At 35.1% G+C, this 19,292-nt stretch overlaps 1 protein-coding gene across 14 annotated transcripts in view; it reads left to right on the forward strand.

Moving 5' to 3' along the window:
* The window catches only part of LOC135217790 (potassium voltage-gated channel protein Shaker-like), a 693,892-nt gene that overhangs the window by 626,696 nt on the left and 47,904 nt on the right, over positions 1–19,292 (forward strand). For all 14 annotated transcript variants that reach the window (XR_010315194.1, XR_010315196.1, XR_010315195.1 and 11 more), the window contains one exon: positions 4,401–5,047. Coding sequence is in view for 11 of the 14 variants with exons in the window: in XM_064253828.1 (XP_064109898.1) it covers positions 4,401–5,047 (647 nt within the window). In the remaining 3 variants the exon portion in view is untranslated. The remainder of the gene's footprint in view (positions 1–4,400; positions 5,048–19,292) is intronic.

The following is a 19,292-nucleotide window of genomic DNA, read 5'->3' on the forward strand; positions in this document are numbered from 1 at the left end:
TCAAAATCGCTCGCGTTATTTATGATTCTTGTATACCCAAGGGGATATATAATAATGCTGACTGTTTCATTTGTTATATTGTGATTGAAGTATGGTATGGTTTCATTATTTTGTCATTCTCACAAGGTTTATTCCTGGTAAAATCTTATTGTTATTGCTCAGCGTGTTAGTTATGCTCATAAATTCCGTCTATCTAATGATTTTTGCCACCTGAGAAGGGAAAGTGCTCATTTTTCTGGTCATGTACTGGATCAGATTCTGAGTATTTTTCTGTCTCTAATGAAACTTTTATTATTCAGCTTTATCAATATAAATTCCAGAAAATCATTCCAACCCCGTCAGCACACAAGTAAGCACTGTGGTTAAAGTCTCGTGCCAGGTGGTAAATATTAGAAAGTACTTGTACTTTCTATTGTAAGCACGGGTGAAACTAATGGTAACCCTCGTATCATTGGCTTATTGGATAAGACCGTATCACAAATTTAGTTACTTCCTTCCAAGATAAAAAAAAAAAAAATCAATATGTAGCGGAGTAATGTGAAGAAAGTACTCATTTGACAAATTTACCTTGAGAAACATACTAGTCATTGAAAAATCAAACTTTTTGAAGTACTTTATCCAAGGATGAGAACCCGTTAACTACGCCCAGGAACAAAAGCAAAACGACATCATGGGGCCTTTTGAATATTAAGTTTTTGGTTAACTTTTCTCTTCCAGATACCTGTGCGTAATCGCGAGCCACCTCTTGATAAATTTGTTTTAGGTCGGGAGGCATGAAATAATCTGGATCTCTCCAAAATTTGTGACCCCGAAGAATTTTTGGTGGTCTTTATCTAGGACTAATATTTCTTGGGGGCATTTCCTTTAGGATATTTACAGTCTTTTGTTTGTGTTTTTACGGTAATCCCCAACGGGCTTGTACTAAACACGCCGCAATGGTGGGTAAATACCGGGTTAAAACCCTTTGGGTGGTCACTAGCTAGGAACGATAAAAAAATCTTGGATAACCCAAAGAGATGGGATGGCCAATGCAATTTTTATATAAAACAATTATTCCAACTGCCTCCTCTCCATTTAGAATCCGTAGCACAGGTATACATCTGCAAGTTTCTAAGTGGAGACAAGAAGTAGGAAAGACTGATTTTCCATCTCCAGAAGATAATGTGTCTCTTAATTCCCTGCACACCGACCTGTAACTTGCACATGTATCATAGGACCCATTGCTCCTCAGCTATAGAGCACTTTTTAAGGGAACTCCTTCATTATCCTTCGTGTTCAAACATTGAGATCAGATTACGGAAGGGTTTTGAAGGAAGTCTTAACTTTTAATAACAAATATGTATTTGAAATTTTAATCAGCAGTGCATTTTTACTTTTTGCAGCTAATTCATGGAATGCCTCCATTCGTGTGTTCTATAACATGTCTTCAAAGTGTGATTCACTTATTTTGTTTTCCTTGGTTCATTTCTTAGATTGATATCTATAAATACTCGGCATAGGATTTCGTCCTTTAACAGTTGTTTGTTAGTTTTTAACATAGAATGCTTATAAAAAAATAATAATCATATCACAGAAAGTAATTAGACTTGTGATTTTTCGCTCAGAAAAGTAGGCGACTCTTGTTTTTGATGCACTGATTTACGTAGTCACTGCAAGTGAGGATTTCCAAACCTACATCGCAGATCAGAAGCTTTTACAAATAAATACCTTGATGTTAGGCTGAATAATATAATTTACAAAATAATTACATGAACCTGCTGTTGCTGGCTTTCAAAAGTTTTATATCGAGTAATTTGAGGAATATAGCCAAGACATATTAATCAAGTCATCATAAGCAGTATCAAAACTAGCAGAAGAGAAAGCAAAGCGCTCAGTATTCGGGAAAACTGAAGGAAACTGCAAATAGATCTCAGTTGTCAGCTAAGAAATACAGCCAAAACCATTCAAGACTTAACAGTTAACGAAATGTGAAGGAACGATTCTATTCAAAAATTAGTCATAATTTAGGAAGGAAACCTTTCATTCAAAACTGCCTCGTTCTTTCGTTGTTCATCCTCACTGCAAACCTTATTTTCAGATTTTCTCAAAATATGTGACTTAGTATAGCAACAGAATTATCAAGCCTATAGTAACTTTGGATGTCATTTTTAAGGCTATTAGCAGTTTTTCTCCATGTGTATTTGTTTAGTCTGTCTTTATTTTCAGTCATCGTCAAGGTTCAGGCATTCGTGGTCTTTGCTTGTTTTGTTTTGTTTTTTTCCCCGCAGCAGACACTTTCGAACGATAATGACACGTTGCAAAAGATACCACACTTTCCCTATCTCAAGATTTTCCTTATTAGCATCAATTTATTTTGCAATCTCCATGGAGAGATATTTCCTGGTTTGCTTATTGTTTCATTGTTATTGTTTTAGAACCTCAACATCATTTTCTCCATGAACTTTCTGTCGCTGCTCTTGGACCAATTTTTGGAAGCGTTTTCTAGGTTCTGCCCGTTAGGAAAACTTCGCACTTTCTAAGGGCCGCGTCCCGGAGTCCAAAATTAAAACAATGTTAAACTTTACCCTTGAAGAAAACCTCTCTCTCTCTCTCTCTCTCTCTCTCTCTCTCTCTCTCTCTCTCTCTCTCTCTCTCTCTCTCTCTCTCTCTCTAATAAAAGATAATTTCATAACATCTGCTTGATGTGAATAGCATAGATAACAAATGAAGGAATGATTATGTTTCTTAGACATAATACGTTTCATAGAAGCTCTCTTCTCTGTCTAAGGAAGAGTGAAGTGTAGATAAGCGTAAATAGGTTAAAATTGAGCTACTTCTTGAGCTTGTAACGCAGGACTTCAAACCAGGAAGTTCATTTGTTAAAATTTCAGATACCTTTTTTTTTTTTTTTTTTTTTTTTTTTTTTTTTTTTTTTTTTTTTTTTCTTCCTTCAGGTGAGCAGTATTAAGAAAAGGTTCATAAATATGAAAGGCAAACGTATCCCTTCCAAATTCGCCTGCCAACCCTCATTCCCTTTTCTGTACCTCTCCTTGTGAGGTAACGATAAAGGCAGCTTTTATATCACTCATTAAAATTCACGACCTCTCTCTCTCTCTCTCTCTCTCTCTCTCTCTCTCTCTCTCTTCTTCCTCTTCTCGTCTCTCTCCTCTCTCTCCCTCTTCTCTCTTTCCTCTCTCTCTCTCTCTCTCTCTCTCTCACTGATATTTGTGTGAATTCTGAGCGTCTTAATTACCTTGATTGAATTCCATTATCTCGAATGATGATATTAGTAAAGTGATCGAGACCTTGATTACTTTTCCTTTTGAAATTTTTGGGAAAAAGGTCTTGCGAAAGGAAACAGAGATGACACATTAAACATTGGATTGAACAGTGTTCAGTTGATTCCTTTTGACTTCCATTTTGCCATGACCACTAAATGTTTTGAGAGGATGACAGTTTGTGAAATCATTGATAATACTATTATTATTATTCCATCAGAATGTTGTGTTTTTAATGTCTTGCCAGTTAGTTACGTTCTTAGTTTTTGATGATGTCTTTTATTAGACACCGATTAAATCAGTTGTAATTATGGATAGGAAATGTAAATGTTTCGTAAGTTCAGGGCAACATTCCTTATTTTATTCATCTTCCAATCCGCCATCCAGTATGAAGTTTCAGATATTCTTGACATCGCTCCATGTCTAACACCTCTCTCTCTCTCTCTCTCTCTCTCTCTCTCTCTCTCTCTCTCTCTCTCCTTCTCTTCTCTCTCTCTCTCTCTCTCTCTCATGATATATATATCTATATATCTATAGCTATATATTACTTAATTATTATAATATATAGATATATGTATATATATATATATATATATATATATATATATATTATATATATATATATCAATACAAATATTTATATTGAAGGCAGAATTACCTGGCTTTCAGAGTCGATGTGGCGACCTAATCCAGAATCATTAACCATTATCATTAGTTACTGTATGGAATTTTTCCATTACTCATAATTCACTGAACACAAATTTTACATGTCATTATTGTCATTAATATTTTATATATGCCGTAAGTACGGATTTCTGTTGTATTTGTTTTCACCATAATAATCATCATTATTGCAGGTGTATTCATTTCAGACTCATACGTGACCTCCTTCATTTTTTAGCTAAGAAACTTAAGCCTTGAGAAGCAAATGAGAAATTAGACTTGGTAGATTTAGAAAATTCTCCTTATCATTATTACTAAGGTTTTGTTTTTCTCTCTCTTCCCGCAATGATGTCTTCACGGCGCATCGGTTGCTGACCTCTTCCTTGGGATTTGGCGTGACCGTCCCTGCCTGGTGTCACTGGGCACCGGGATCCTACCCTCGTGCTGGGTGTGTTTGACCTGGCCTTGACCCCACCTCAGGGAGGATGAGGGCTTCATCAAAGAAGAGGAACGACCGCTTCCGGAGAACGAATTCCAGCGGAAAGTGTGGCTCCTGTTCGAGTACCCGGAGAGCTCGCAGAACGCCCGAGTGGTTGCCATTATTTCAGTGATTGTTATCCTCTTATCCATTGTGATCTTTTGCCTTGAGACCTTACCGGAATTCAAGCATTACAAGGTGTTCAATACCACGACCAATGGGACCGTGGTGGAAGAGGACGAAGTCCCCGAAGTGACCGACCCCTTCTTCCTCATAGAAACCATTTGTATCGTTTGGTTTTCGTTCGAGCTTTTAGTGAGATTTTTCGCATCGCCACTGAAAGGAGCCTTTATGAAGGATGTCATGAACATTATCGACATAGTGGCTATCATTCCTTATTTTATCACCTTGGCAACGGTGGTGGCCGAAGAGGATCATGCGCCCATGGTCATCCCCGCCGAAACTCTCTCTCCGCACGAAAAGGGGTCCAAGCAAGCCATGTCCTTAGCCATTTTAAGAGTCATTCGACTGGTGAGAGTTTTCAGAATATTCAAATTGTCTCGCCACTCCAAAGGTCTTCAGATCCTGGGTAGAACGCTCAAGGCCTCTATGAGAGAACTCGGCTTGCTCATATTCTTCCTGTTCATCGGTAAGTACAACATGTGATCGTCCCTCCTCTTGGTGTCTTTCGTGGTTACAGTGCTGTGCAGTTATCAAGAATAGTATATATAATTACATATATGCATTTATATACATATACTCTTGTATATGTGTATATATCTGCTGACAAAATGTATAGACTGTTACATAGTGTTTTACATTATGGGAGATATATCTTAATTGGTTTCTATTTTCTTGAAAAACAAATCATGAAGCGTTTTAGATATAGTTCAGTGTTTAGCCTATCTCCCTTAATCTTAACATAAATAAGTAACATAAATATATTTGTCAGATTAGCAAAATAAAACAAATCTTATGTAGAGTAAACTGAACTTTGACAAGGGAAGCATTCTCATTTCACTATCATTTCCCTGTTCAGCATACTATTACCAAAGAGTCATCTCCTTATAGATCATAAAGGTAATGTTTTTCATGTTTCAATGTACAAGTGAGATTGGATTCTACCGCATCGGTTGTCATTTGTAATTTGCCTTGATTATGAAATCATCAGACTCAGCAGTATTATTGCGTAAAGTGTTCCTGCTCTTGACTTGAAAGGAAAACAAACCAGTGCCCTTAAGTTAGCGTTGTTTATAGAAAACCAATTGTGTCATTGTTATAAAGATTTTTCACTTCCGAGAACAGGAATTATTCGTGAAATCTATTTCATTCCATTTTTCTTTGCAGTTGTCTTAACCCAGTTTCATTTCAGGGTGCTTGTGGTTTCAGGGTATTTTGTGGTTCCCATGTGTGGCTTTAAGGCTTTTTTGGAAGCTTATCCGTTTGTTCATTTGCATGTCTTCATCCTCCTTTAAGATTTTCTGCAAGGGTCCCTTTCCTCCTCTTTATATTTAAGCAAAAAAGGCTAAATTGTAAACGAGTACAAAAGCATTTCCTTAAATTGTTTTAATCTTGTTTTGTTTCTTTCATTTTTTTATTTTATTCGCATGAATAATGGTTGTTGCCGTGTTTTTCAACATGTGATTTTCATTTTTCTTTCTCAGAGTTAGAGCCCGATGTGAGAGCATGATTACTCTTGGTGGGGCGCGGATGTTTTTCTTTAAATTATACAGACCAGTATGGAAAGCTTTATGTATGACTGCCAAAGAAGCAGACGCAATATTTTACTTGTGATTTTCCAGTTACCATTCCACTATCTTGCTAGGTTTTTTTTTCATATTTCTCTTAGTATAGAACACAGAAATCTCTCACATCTTTTCGTTCTTCCTGTTTTAGAATGAGAGCAGTTACAACCGCTTCGGGTGCATGTTATCATTTTTTTATTCTTGATTCCTCGAAACTTTTCGACGAGTGCTGTTGAATGAACGAGCTGAATTGCAAACTTTCAATCAATCATTTGAATGTTTCATCACAAAATTACTCTCAGACCATCTTGATGACAGAGAATTATGGAGAGCTAAATTTACTTAAAAGAGGAGAATTAGATTATATCTGACGTTGTGTGTATCATCAAGATAATGAATCTTGAGAGTCGAGTTCAGCGAAGAGTGGGTATCATCCTGTTACCAAATGATGTCACTCCATGACAAATGTATTGTGTCGCAGACATCTGTGTAAAATATTCTTCTGCATGGCGAAGGCAATTTTCAAATGGTCACTGTTTTCCAAATAGAAGGATGAGCTTTATGTAGAAGTGTACAGTAGGAATCCTATTTTGTCAAAATTAAAGAGAGATCTGTTACGGATAATACCCGTCTGTTGATAAACATGATAATATTGCTGATTGTCACAGTTTTCAGTCTTTATCGTCATCAACTAGACTGAATTCTTATCATTCTGAATTTCTGAAATACGTTTAAAATTGTACTTTTCCTTTGTGCGTTTCTGACCTTTGTGGTGTGTTTAGTGTTTGTTTGTAAGATTAAAATTATTATTTTTCACGAGTCTCCTTTTGAAGTTTCGTTTTTGCGTTATTGGAAGTTACTGTAGCGATTAGTGCACAAGTAAAATTAAATAACTCTATTTCTGCATTCTATTTCTGATGGAAAAATAGTGTTCTTAATTTGATATAGTATATAAGTATATGCACGTGTGTAAATACATGTACGTCAATGTACATATTGTAGCTTATGGATGTATGTATGAACGTATGTTTGTATTTATATATAAAGAGAAGCTTTAGAATTATTAAGCCATTATTTTAAGAATCACCTGTGAGGCAAATTAACCAAAGCATTATTTAACATAAACCTGAACAAAATATCATATAAATTAGTCCCCAATCTGACCGGAGAATTTATTTTTCCCTCTGCCCCACTCTTGTGAAAATTCAATATCGTTCTGATCTTCACTGTCGTTGAGAGAGGGGAAGAGAGAGGTATGGTACATTAAATGCATCCGTTTTTAATGTTCGGTTTCTAACGAATCAGCCACTTGGACAATTTTCTGTAAGTACCTTAAAAGTCGTCAAGTTTAAGCGCCTCAATAAAAGTCTGGATAGAAATTCGAGAGGCGTTGATTCCCTATAGCTTCCGTTAAGGCTCTAGGAGTTTTGTGACATACTATGGTGGGAACTAAGTTGCAGTACACCCTTAATATTACAATATACATCATTGTTTTCTCATAGTTTAGTTTCGTATTAATTTATATAAATGTACCAAGAGTTTCATGCTTGTTATTTGCTCACCACCAAAAGACGAAAGGAAGCAGTCCAAAGAACTAAGATCACGCCGTGGCACCGAAAATGAAAGTCTCGAATTCTCGGTCACGTCTCTCTTCGTAGAAGTGTTTCGTAATAGGCATCAGTATTCATCATTCAGAGGAAAGGGTTTTCTCACCGGAAAACTCGTCTCGTTCGGTCCAGTCATCATACTGAAATATTTGTAGTCACCGTCATGTTGTTGTTTCTCAAAGGATTTGCAGAGATTGTATTTTGTTTTAACAGCGATACCACTTAGAAAAACGTCGTCCACGTTTCAATTTCTGATTCTCAGTCATAAGGCTAACGGACCCTTCAGCCTCTGTAGTCTGAGGAAAGTTATATAAATCCATACTTTTCTTGCGGCATTCTGAAGAAAAGTGCCAAAAAAATTACCAAACTTTTCTGGCAAGCTTTTTGGAGCCACTTTGATAAAAGAGGGTGAAAAGCACTATATATATATATATATATATATATATATATATATAGTATATATAAGTTATTATCTATATATATATATTTATATATATATATATATATGTATATAATATATATATATATATATATACTATATATATATATATATATATATATAGAGAATATTATATATATTTATATATATATATATATTTATATATATATATATATATACATCATACATACATACATAAACATACATACATACATACATACAGACATACATGTGTGTGTGTACGTGTTATATATATATATATATATATATATATATATATATATATTATATATATATATATATATCCACGTCGTGTGTTTCAGCGAAAATAAGAAAACAAATGTTTTATATATATTTATGTTCACCCCATCCCCTTTTATATCGATAGAATAAAGACGATATACTATATTCTGCCACAGATAGTGATGCTGACTTTGCTATTAGTCATTTCGTTGATTTCGGTAGCAACTTTGTCATTTTGTCTTAATTCTTTAACTTCATTTTACGCTTTTACTTTGATTTGTTTGCTCTAATCTTTCATGGTTAGAAAATTCTGTCTTCAGAGGTGAACATTCTTTCCAGTCTATTTTTCTACCATTCTCTCGCATTAGCGGAGAATTTTGGTAATAACATAATTTCAACCTTCCACGCTCACGATGTGCATCAATGTTATTTATAGCCGCCCTTATATATATCACATTAATGGCAAAGTCGGACCATATAAAATTAACAAGTTACATGATTTGCCCATTGCACTTTCACTGGTAGAGTTCAGTTAGTATTTTGTAGTATTCTATTTCTACTTCCTTTATATGTCTGCATCTCCAGTAAAAATTATTAGTTGATGATAGTAAAGAATTCGTCGAGTTACGTAATGTTGTTTCACATCTGTAAGTTTAATGGTAACGGGAAAGTTTGAAAATTTACTGATGGGTAGAAATCCTACTACAATCTTGACCTTGTATAGTTTTGCGTGGATCTCTCTCTCTCTCTCTCTCTCTCTCTCTCTCTCTCTCTCTCTCTCTCTCTCTCTCTCTCGCCCCTTTTATTTTATTTTAAATGTTAAAATCGTTCTTTCTTCACTGATTTGTAAGTGATTTCTTCAGTGACTTGCACTCCCATTCACAAAATGTTCCGTGTGTGAATTGTGTGTTAATGGTAATTTCATTATAACTAGACATATATATATCTTAATATAGTCTTTACATATCAGAAATATTCTAAAATACTAAGTTCTGGCGATGGATCTAAATCTGATGCTGGAATGTCGAGCTTATGATAGAATGACATCATTAGTTACTTCATTATCGCATTTTCAATTGTTTCATCCTCATTGGGAGGGCGCAGACATTTAGTCTTTGTACTTTTTAAGCGCATTTTGTTTTAGTTGTAGAATTTACTGAACTATGAAAAGTAGCTTTTTTCCCCTGCTTCCTTTTGTATGTAAGAACTTCATCTTACTTTATTTAGCTCTTGGTAGCCTTGCCCTGGAGTAATTAAATTTTAATCATTATAAGATACCGCTCTTTTTATCCAGTGAATTGTCATCCCAGTATATTTTACTCTAAATATTTTATCTTTTAGAAGGGCTGATAAGATCTTCTTTGTTCAAACTGCAGCAAATGAGTTTCAAATTTCATATCATGAATTCCTGCGGCAATGGAGAAGGACAGTGGAAGCAATATGACGTCATCGTGGTGATATTTAGTATTCCAAGTATCTGTTCACAAACAGATCTTACAGATCTTCCTATGTGTGTGGTCAAGTCTTCCTGCGAATGCATCATTGAGTACCGAGTGTTTGTGTGTAGCATAGGCAATGCCATGTAGGTGTTTGGCATCTAGGTTCAAATTGGCTAAGGAGTGTATAAGGAACATTAATATTCTCATCAGTCAAAATAATAGCGAGTTTTAGGTGAATGTGAAAGGGCAGGACACGTTACGAGCAGTGACAGGTCATTAGGTTGTAGATCATAAAATTGATATTCAAGAATTTTACTTTTATACTGAGAAAGCGTACTTTACTGAGCTCCTAATTTAATATTTTATTCTATAATTAGAAATTTGATGTCAAGACAATTTACAAGGTGCTTGCTGGATGAAGAGTGTCTTTTCTTTGATCCGATGAAATTTGATTGATTTTATTTCAGTATATGACCAGTTGGATTTGTTTACAAGTATTAATTATAATTTGCATTTCTTTATCAATAAGCCGCCTCCCCGTACGTAAGGGCGGTAGGTAGGCTTTAGGAAAAGTCAAGATAGCAGAATTGTGGCTGAACCTTCTTATGACATTTCTCCGTCCCAGCTTTTCCCTTAATGATCAAATAAATAACATTATGATTTGACGATCCATCTTTTCATCTGGGTTAACCAGTTGTAATAGCGTTACGACTCCTTGATCCATACAGTTTACATATTTTTTAAACATTTTTTTTAACTCTACTTTGTCTCCCCCTGCCCCCCCCCCCCTCCCCCCCCCCCCCCCCCCCCAAAAAAAAAAAAAAAAAAAAAAAAAAAGTTAACACAACAATCCTTGTTTCGTCAAAATTGAGGAATTCCGTACAATCGTCGCCAATACGATTCGTCACTTTTCAGTTTTTACCATCATATTAACATTAGCTCCCAAATACCTGTATTAGTCACCCCACTTCTAGTCTTCCATCGTTATGTTAACAGTTTTCTTGGAAGCAAAGGTTTTCAATTTTCTCCTTTCATAAACAATTTACAGCTCTTCTTCACCAGAATGCAGCTTCTTAATCATCACAGCCTCACCTTCAAACATTGGGCATCAGCTTTCCATTGACAACCCGCTCCTTCTTATTCTGTCATGTCAACATTCTTTTGAACAGAATTTTGATAGTCTTCAAGTTCCACTTTGAAGATAATCTAAAGTAGTAACATTCCCATCCTCTTAATAGTAGTTACACGAACTTTGCTTTGATCTTCAAAATCCGTCATTACCTCTATCCATTTTGCATCTCTTTCATTTTTTCTTAAGCTTCTTTACGAGAATTTTCTGATGCATTTCTGATTTTTTTTCTCTTTGCCCTCCATACTGCTCACAGAACTATGAAAAATGTCTGATTCGGGAACCATCTTCCCTCCTCCAAATTTCTATCGTTTGTCTTATTTATTTTTCTTCACAGCGTCTAGGTATACAGAATAGTGTTATGGTCCTATATTCCTTACAGTCTTTATCATAATTCTTCTTATCTATTGTAAGATCCTTTCCTTCACTGAGACATACTCATCCCATCCCAGTTACTCATTGAAATATATTTTCCACTATTTCTCTCACATCTCCAACTTTTATTGCTTTTTCATAATCCTAGGAGTATCTTCAGAAAACTGTTCTCAGATTTACATATTCCTTCAGCGTTCATGTCAGCCATGAGTTCTTCCCTTATCATTATTCTACAACATTTTGGAATGTTACGAAGACACATGACAATTGTTTTCTTGCCGTGTCTTATTATCAGTATTACCATAGGTCAAAAGTTAACTCCACATAGAAAATAGTAAATAAAATATTGAGGTTACAACAAAAGTTTCTGCGCTTATACTTTTATTGATTGTTCTAAAGATGATTTGCTATTCTTATTTTGAATATAAAATAGGGTTAAATGAATAAATGGTAGAAACGATGCAGTTTTCGTTCACAATGAATTGCTTCTGTGATGCAGCTGCTGAGGAAGAAGACTTGGTTACATCGAAGGTCACATCCCTGAAAATATCTGAAAATCAAGTCAATGGCGAGAATTCCGGCGCTCTTCGCATATTGTTAAATGCAGAAAAGGCTTTGACTGGTTGGAGAGCAGTGAGCAGTAGGTTACTTACTGCAAGATTTAAGTCAGAATAATGAAAAATTAATATTATAGCGTGGTATGCGCCAAAAAAATGAACTCCTTTTGGAAATACAAGGTGAATTTCACATAAAATGTCATAGATGAAATACCAGAAAGAGATATTCGAACTGCTATTGGTGACATGACTGCATAAGTTGGTATGGAGTGCCTGAGAGACACTTCAAAAGAAAATTGATCACAGTTTATTCGTTTTTATTCTGCAGATATTTTTGGAATTGGGGTTACTCTTTTCCACCACAAGGGCATTCATAAATAGATCACATAACTGTTAATAGAGGGAAAAGGATTACTCAGGACTGTTAAGGGGTATAGAGGAGCAGGAGTCACCAGTGGTCATCAACTTGTTGTTGCCGTAGTAAAGCCGAAATGAGAAGCACCTGACAAAAACGTTGGCTGAGTTTCTAGTTTAGATATAATAAAGATTTCTTTAAATAAACACTGAGAGGATTTTGAGTGTCAGATAAGACGTGAGATACTATAAAGAGACAAAATCAAAGGGTTTATGTAGAAAAATTTCGGGGAGGAGATAAAGAACTCGCCGTTGAGTATCCCAGCCTGCAATGTAAAGCTGAACAAAGGGCAAGAAGAGATAAGTAAGAATATTAAGGAAAACAGGTGGATGATGCTGCCAGAGCAATGAGACAAATGCCAGTCGGAAGGAGAAAGAGGGATGGGTTAATGATAACAGTAACAGGAGACAAGGGAAGATAACAGTAAGCGGAACATTGTATCGACTTGAATAACGGCTTTGAGGTGTTTTTATTTATCAGAAACTGAACAAGACCTAAATGTACTAATGTATGGTAAACGAATTTTGAAGCGGAATTATTAGTAACGGTACTCAAGAGATGGAAAGCGCTCCGCTGTGATGAAATAATTACTTCGCATATGATTTGAATGAAAATTATATAATACCTTGGATGCTCACTAGACTATTTTTTGCGGAACAACAACTGAAGAAACAAAGCCTGATAATTGGTAATTGGAAGTCATAGCATAGGCACCAAAGAAAGGTGACCTGTCTAATAAATTATTCAGTATGCTTATTCCCAGTAGACTTTGGGGTGAAATGAAAATAGAAAGAGAGAGGATCCTTGAAAATGTTTAAGACCAATGATATCAAGTAAAGTTATACTGAGTTGTAATTTAGTTGATGGGGGGATTCAGGGACGCTAACTAAGTGTGCAAATCATGTTTGCGGAAATTGCATGCGAAATTAAGATTATACGTTAGTGCAGCACTTTTTTGTGGCATTACGGAAAATGAAATAATGGTTCGACAATAAAACTACGTCTTAAAGATTTTGTCGGTTTGAGATTAACGCTTTCAGAAGAATAATAGGATATAGATGGTAGGGCAGGAGGGGAAATGCTTCCGCAAGGAAAATGACGTGACTTCTATATGTAGATGAGATAATAATATAGGGGAGGGCGAGTTTGTGTGAGTTGTTCTCCTGTTGACACCAGAAGAATTGGAAGACCCAGACCAACTTGGATGAAAACTGTGACAGGAGCCTGAAAATGAGTGAAGATTTGTGGAAAATAAACCTTAGAAAGACATGAGTGGTGGAGTTTTACAAGATGCTGAAGTAGACAAACAAACAAATTACCAATTCGCAGCAAAGTTTCAGTTTATCTTGTTTTGTTTCATATAACTTGCTTTTATCCTGCAAATATAAGGTTGATAATTTCTAACAGTTGTCTATTATCAAGAATATGCTATGATCAATAAAAAATAGTTCAAATTGTGTTGGTGGAGTATGTAAATGCCCATTAAGTTAGTGTCCCAGTTTTTATCGTGTACAGCATAGAAAAACGTAATAATTATATATTTGTGTGTGTATATAGTATATAATATTCATATATATACATATATATATGTGTGTGTATGTGTGCGTTTGTGTATACATATATATATATATATATATATATATATATATATATATATATATAATATATTTATATGTATGTATATATATAATTTGTTAATAGTTATTTATCGATTTTTATCCTTTTACCCGATTAGTGATTCTGTCTGCTCGTTCAAAATTAACATATCGTGTGAAGAATCAGTACTTTGAGTTTAGAGAAATAAGGTAAAATACATAATGCATAAGGAGGTAACTGACAATAGATCACTGTCTGTAATACGTAACCCGACTTAATGTTGAAGCAAAGTAATGGTGTGGCTATAAGTAAGCAATGAAAACCATGAAGGGTGGCGAATTTATTTGATTTGTGAATTCATTTTAAGATAGGAGAATGGAATGAAAAACGTGTCCTTTTGCTATTCCCACTGAGACGTCAAGTCAGTATTGCTTCAACGTGTGCTTGCCGAAGAATAGCTGTAGATATTTTACTCAAAATTTGTCTACTTTGCATTTTTAACTCACTCATCCGTTACTTGCTGATGAGAGTAAATGAATCAGAAAAAAATGGTAGCTAAATATATCAGGAATCATTACAATTTCATTCTCTTCGTGTTTATTGGTCAGGGATTTTGTAATATAGTGTTGTTATTATCCCAGTAGTATCTACGTACTTTGATAAGCAAAATGTTTAATTGCGTTTGGTCTCAGATAGTGGTTTTGTGCAAGAATGATTTTGAACTCAATACTATATTGTCTTTCTCATATCTAGTTTTTTTCTTCTCTCTCCTTTTCTGACTGGTCGCCTTTTTTATTTTAAAATCATTTTCTCATTTGATGTTTTTCCATTGTTGTTTTTAAAGATGTGTAGATGGCCAGTGGGTATAAAAATAGATCATAAATAACCGATTCATCAGCGTCTAACCTTCGTTTTACCTAATTCTCAGTTAAATTACATTATATTGTTTTAGAAATTGACAAACTGAAACGGTGACAAATTTCGTTGCTTGGGATCAGTTATCTGAGGTGAATGCAAAACGTTTCACGGCAAACTTTTGTGAGAACGTCCCCTATTTCAGTGGAATCAGATGCGTTCCATTCCGTTAGTATTTTGTTTTCAGTCACATGGCTTCAGAGTATAAAAATTGTATAAACTGTCCATTTCTTGTTGATATTAATTCATGCTTAGTAGAAAGATATGCTTTTAAGAGCAAACTTTCCAGAACATGGAGTTCCTTCCGTAAAATTATAAGAATTGTAAGTCGTGAGAGGTCATAATCTTTCGCCGTCTGCCCCGGTCTTTAATCACATTCGTATTTGCACAAACCTATACTTTACCAAAGCGAAGCCTTAAGATGGCCTTTGCTTTGTTAGCACTATTGTTTGCGGAAACCTTGCGCCTTGTAAAACTTCCTTTATTGCTCTATATAATCCTGGAATATTTAATTTTAGTAACATTGATATTTTATGCGAATTTGGTTTGTATTGCAAGGCCTACTACATATATTCTTGCATGCAAATGGACTGCTTGTATTCAGCATCATCGTTTCATGGACCTACTGATATAGAAGCAAAGTCAGTCACCATTGCTGTTTGTCGAAGGAAAGTCCATTAACTTATCGAAGAAAGGTAGTAATTTAGTCTCATCGCCCGAAATGATGTCCTACCTAAATTCAGTTTTAAACTATTGGGTGTCACATTTGGACTGCTCCCTTCGTTTTTATACCAGACTACTCGTTTTGCGACAAGTGGAAGTAAAACATAATCAGCAGTCCAGTTACATAAAAATAGTCACAAAATTCTTGCCACAAAAGGATGCCCTTGGCTAAATGCCACCAATGATATGACAGTCAAACATTAAAATCTTCTTAGTCTGCAAGTTTGATAGCCATTGTACTTTTAATGATTCAAAGCCTGACATATTTTATTACAAGTTCCCGTTGCTACCTTAACTCTAGTAAATTATGATCGTTAAATAGTGTTGTTTATTTGGTAAATGTAAAAAAAAAAATCCAGAGAGAACTCCAGCTTTTAGGGGAAAATTGAACATCCTTCCGATCAGAAGACCCTGTCGATTTTTCCTGAATACTGCTGCCGCAACCTCGGGGGTAACCCAAGATTCTGTAGTTCCAGTTAAATCAGTCTAAAACCACGATGCTTGAAATTCGAAAATTCTTGATAAAATAATCAGTCTGTTCCAATTACGTTTTTCCATTTTTGTAACGACCTTTTGCTATCGCCTGTTAAGATGACAAGACATTCAAAATGAGTCCTCCCTTGTCATGTTGGAAATGAAGGTGATTTTCTCTTCAAAATAAAATAGAAATTTATGAAACAATTAATCTATAGCGACTAGTTTTTGGGAAGTGACATATCAATCGGATATTTGTCCTGTCTATCTTTCTTTAAATCCTAAACTGAAAACCATTATGGTTTGAGTCAACAGACTATAAACCCAAGAGGGCTTTAAAGGGAAATCAGCCTGCAGAGGCAGACAAGCTCCAGGAAAATGTGACAAATGGATGAATATGGGAGAATGTAAAATAAAATTGATACACTTAAATTCAGACGTCAGCAGAGATCAGGAATGAAATTTCTCCTCACTTAAACATTTGGGAGATCAGAAAATATTACAACTAAACGGGGCAGTCTATTTCACATTTTATTTGTAGCCGAGATAAAACTCCAAGCAAACTGAGTAGTATTGACTTGATACTAGAAAACAACACACTGTTTGTAGCAGCAGCCTGCCAAGTGATGTGATAAAAAAAATACCTTGTTTTAGGTCAAGAAGACTGTAGAGGACGTTTGTCATTGTGGTACATTTTTGTGCAATGGTCATTTTGAAATCATTTTACGTATTTGCTCTAAGTTCACATTAAGAGTTGGCAAAATGGACAAAACTGATGGTATAACTCTATCCACGAGTTTGAGATAAGAGTCAGTACCATAAGACCACAGGGGAGAACAGCTTTCCAAACAAGGCAGAAGAAAAGAGTTAAAACACCGACGTAAATTAGTATCATCTCGAAACCCAAGCCATTTCTGCAATATACAGGCTTTTGGGATTTATGCATGTCTCGTTTGGCAAACCCATATTCTATAGTCGAATGAAGTTAAATATTTTTTAGATCTCGCAATCACATTGTCCTGACTAATTCCGAAACTCATTTCTTCTTATCAGTTGCACAAACTATTAGAATGTCTCCAGGAATGGAAACACCTGATGGAGGGTCTGTCGAAACACACAATGCATAACTTGCAGTTGGTTGACTATGTTTTTGTTATCAAATAGCGGTTTTTGTAGTTTCACTGATGCAGCTATATAGGTTTTCATAGGTTTAACTGCATTGCACGCACTTCCTCGTTTGTGTCCTTGGTACCTGAAAAGTATCGGGTAAAATGTGGGAATTTTACCCCCATTCTTTCAAATTGTATAAAAAAAAAAATTCTATTATGTTTTTGCCATTCTTGTTACTTGTCAGAATATCTGAGAGTTTTTCAAAACATATCAAGTTATTTAGTGTCACGTCTACACAGCAGTGCCAGTTCGAAAGCGTTTCTCAAGTGTTAGAGGAGTCTCTAGGAGTCACTCTACACGAACGGGTGAAACGGCACTGTTAAACAGCTCCCGATCTCAGGCTGTAACAAAAAAAACCTACGCGACCGTTTTGCCGGTCGAAGTAGAGGGCGTTTGGTAATCGGCAGGCAGTTTGAACATTGTTGGCTTCCGGGCATCCAGCATTAAAAAACTACACAGGAGTTTTTTGGGTGGTTAGCCCGACAGGCATCAGATTGCCAGGCTCCAGTATCTTGTTGAATATTTAGTTTCCTATTGTATGACACTTAGTATTTTTGTGATAACCTCATTGCTGGCATGTATTTTCGTATTATGGAACCATATACTGGAATGAAAAAGACACTGGTTGCTGCTTTGAAGTTCTACTCTGTGAGGTGAATTGGATTTTTTGTCGAAACGGTAAATACTCTGAAATAATTTCCGTTATACAAAAGATTATGAGGTAAATATTTAAAATTGCCACCCTGTATTATTCTGTAACAAATGTACTAATATGGTAATAAAATTATGTATTATAATAATATGAAAAGCATTACATACTTTTTGACTACGTGGTCTTTCTTGACGATTTGACCTATTAAAGCCAAGACTTCACGAATATACACTTCAATGGCTTAGTAGTGTGGAAGGAACTTATCTGGGATATTTTCGACAGGTTTCAAACATGATAATAAATGAGGAAACTCCTGTTAATATTCTGTAAGATAAGCAGCACGAGTCGACCATCGATTCACTTTCTTCTTTTCCGTGTAAGCCTCATTTGTTATAGAAACATGAACTTGTAGGGGGTAGGGGCGCTGTCAATGAAACTTGACATGGTGCCCTGTAGGCACTACTAAAGGTTGTTTGAAGTGTGTCTTTGGCCCTTAGCTGCACCTACTTTTTAGTCTTTCAGTTTACCTCCATTCCGACTTCCTTTCTTCAATCTTGTCGCCCAACATCTCCCACTATTACTTTTCAGTGCAACGGTGGAGTTTCCTCCCGACTCCACATTTAGATCCTCATCTTTTTTCTGGATCTCTTTATTTTCCTTTCCAGTCACTCCAACTCCCTCTTGTCTCTGTCTTCGGAGCTGAATGGCCGGAAGTGTTCCAGGGCTTGGCTTGACAGCCTCAGTTGCTAAAAAAAAAACATTTCAGAATCTAGACAGAAGCATGCCAGCATTCTATCTAACCAACGTCCATTATATAACAAAGAAAAAAAAAAAAACACACACACACACTAAACTACCCGTGGAGGAGCTTGGTTAGGAGTTTAGCTACCTAACACCGCGGCATTTTTAAACTTCGTGTGTACAGTAGTTTGTTTTAACATATGGCAACCGCTGCTTTTCGCATACTACCGAAGAATGTTAATGCTAAATTAAATCAGTATTAATGCCAAATTATGCAATTGAACTCTCAAATGCCAATCTTTGCCCGTCATCCCCATGTAAATGATAAATTATATATATATATATATATATATATATATATATATATATATATATATATATATATATATGTGTGTGTGTGTGTGTGTGTGTATATATATATATATATATATATATATATATATATATATATATGTATTATATAGATATAGATATATACATATATAATTAAATTTATAAACATATCTATTATAGATAAATATTCAAATGTATTTTTACCTTTTACACATTCAATATATATATATATATATATATATATATATATATATATTATATATTTATATACATATATATATATATATATATATATATATATATATATATATATATATAATATTATATATAACGCGTTATTT

This window comes from Macrobrachium nipponense, chromosome 7 (assembly GCF_015104395.2).
Source record: "Macrobrachium nipponense isolate FS-2020 chromosome 7, ASM1510439v2, whole genome shotgun sequence".
Classification (NCBI taxonomy): Eukaryota; Metazoa; Arthropoda; class Malacostraca; order Decapoda; family Palaemonidae; genus Macrobrachium; species Macrobrachium nipponense.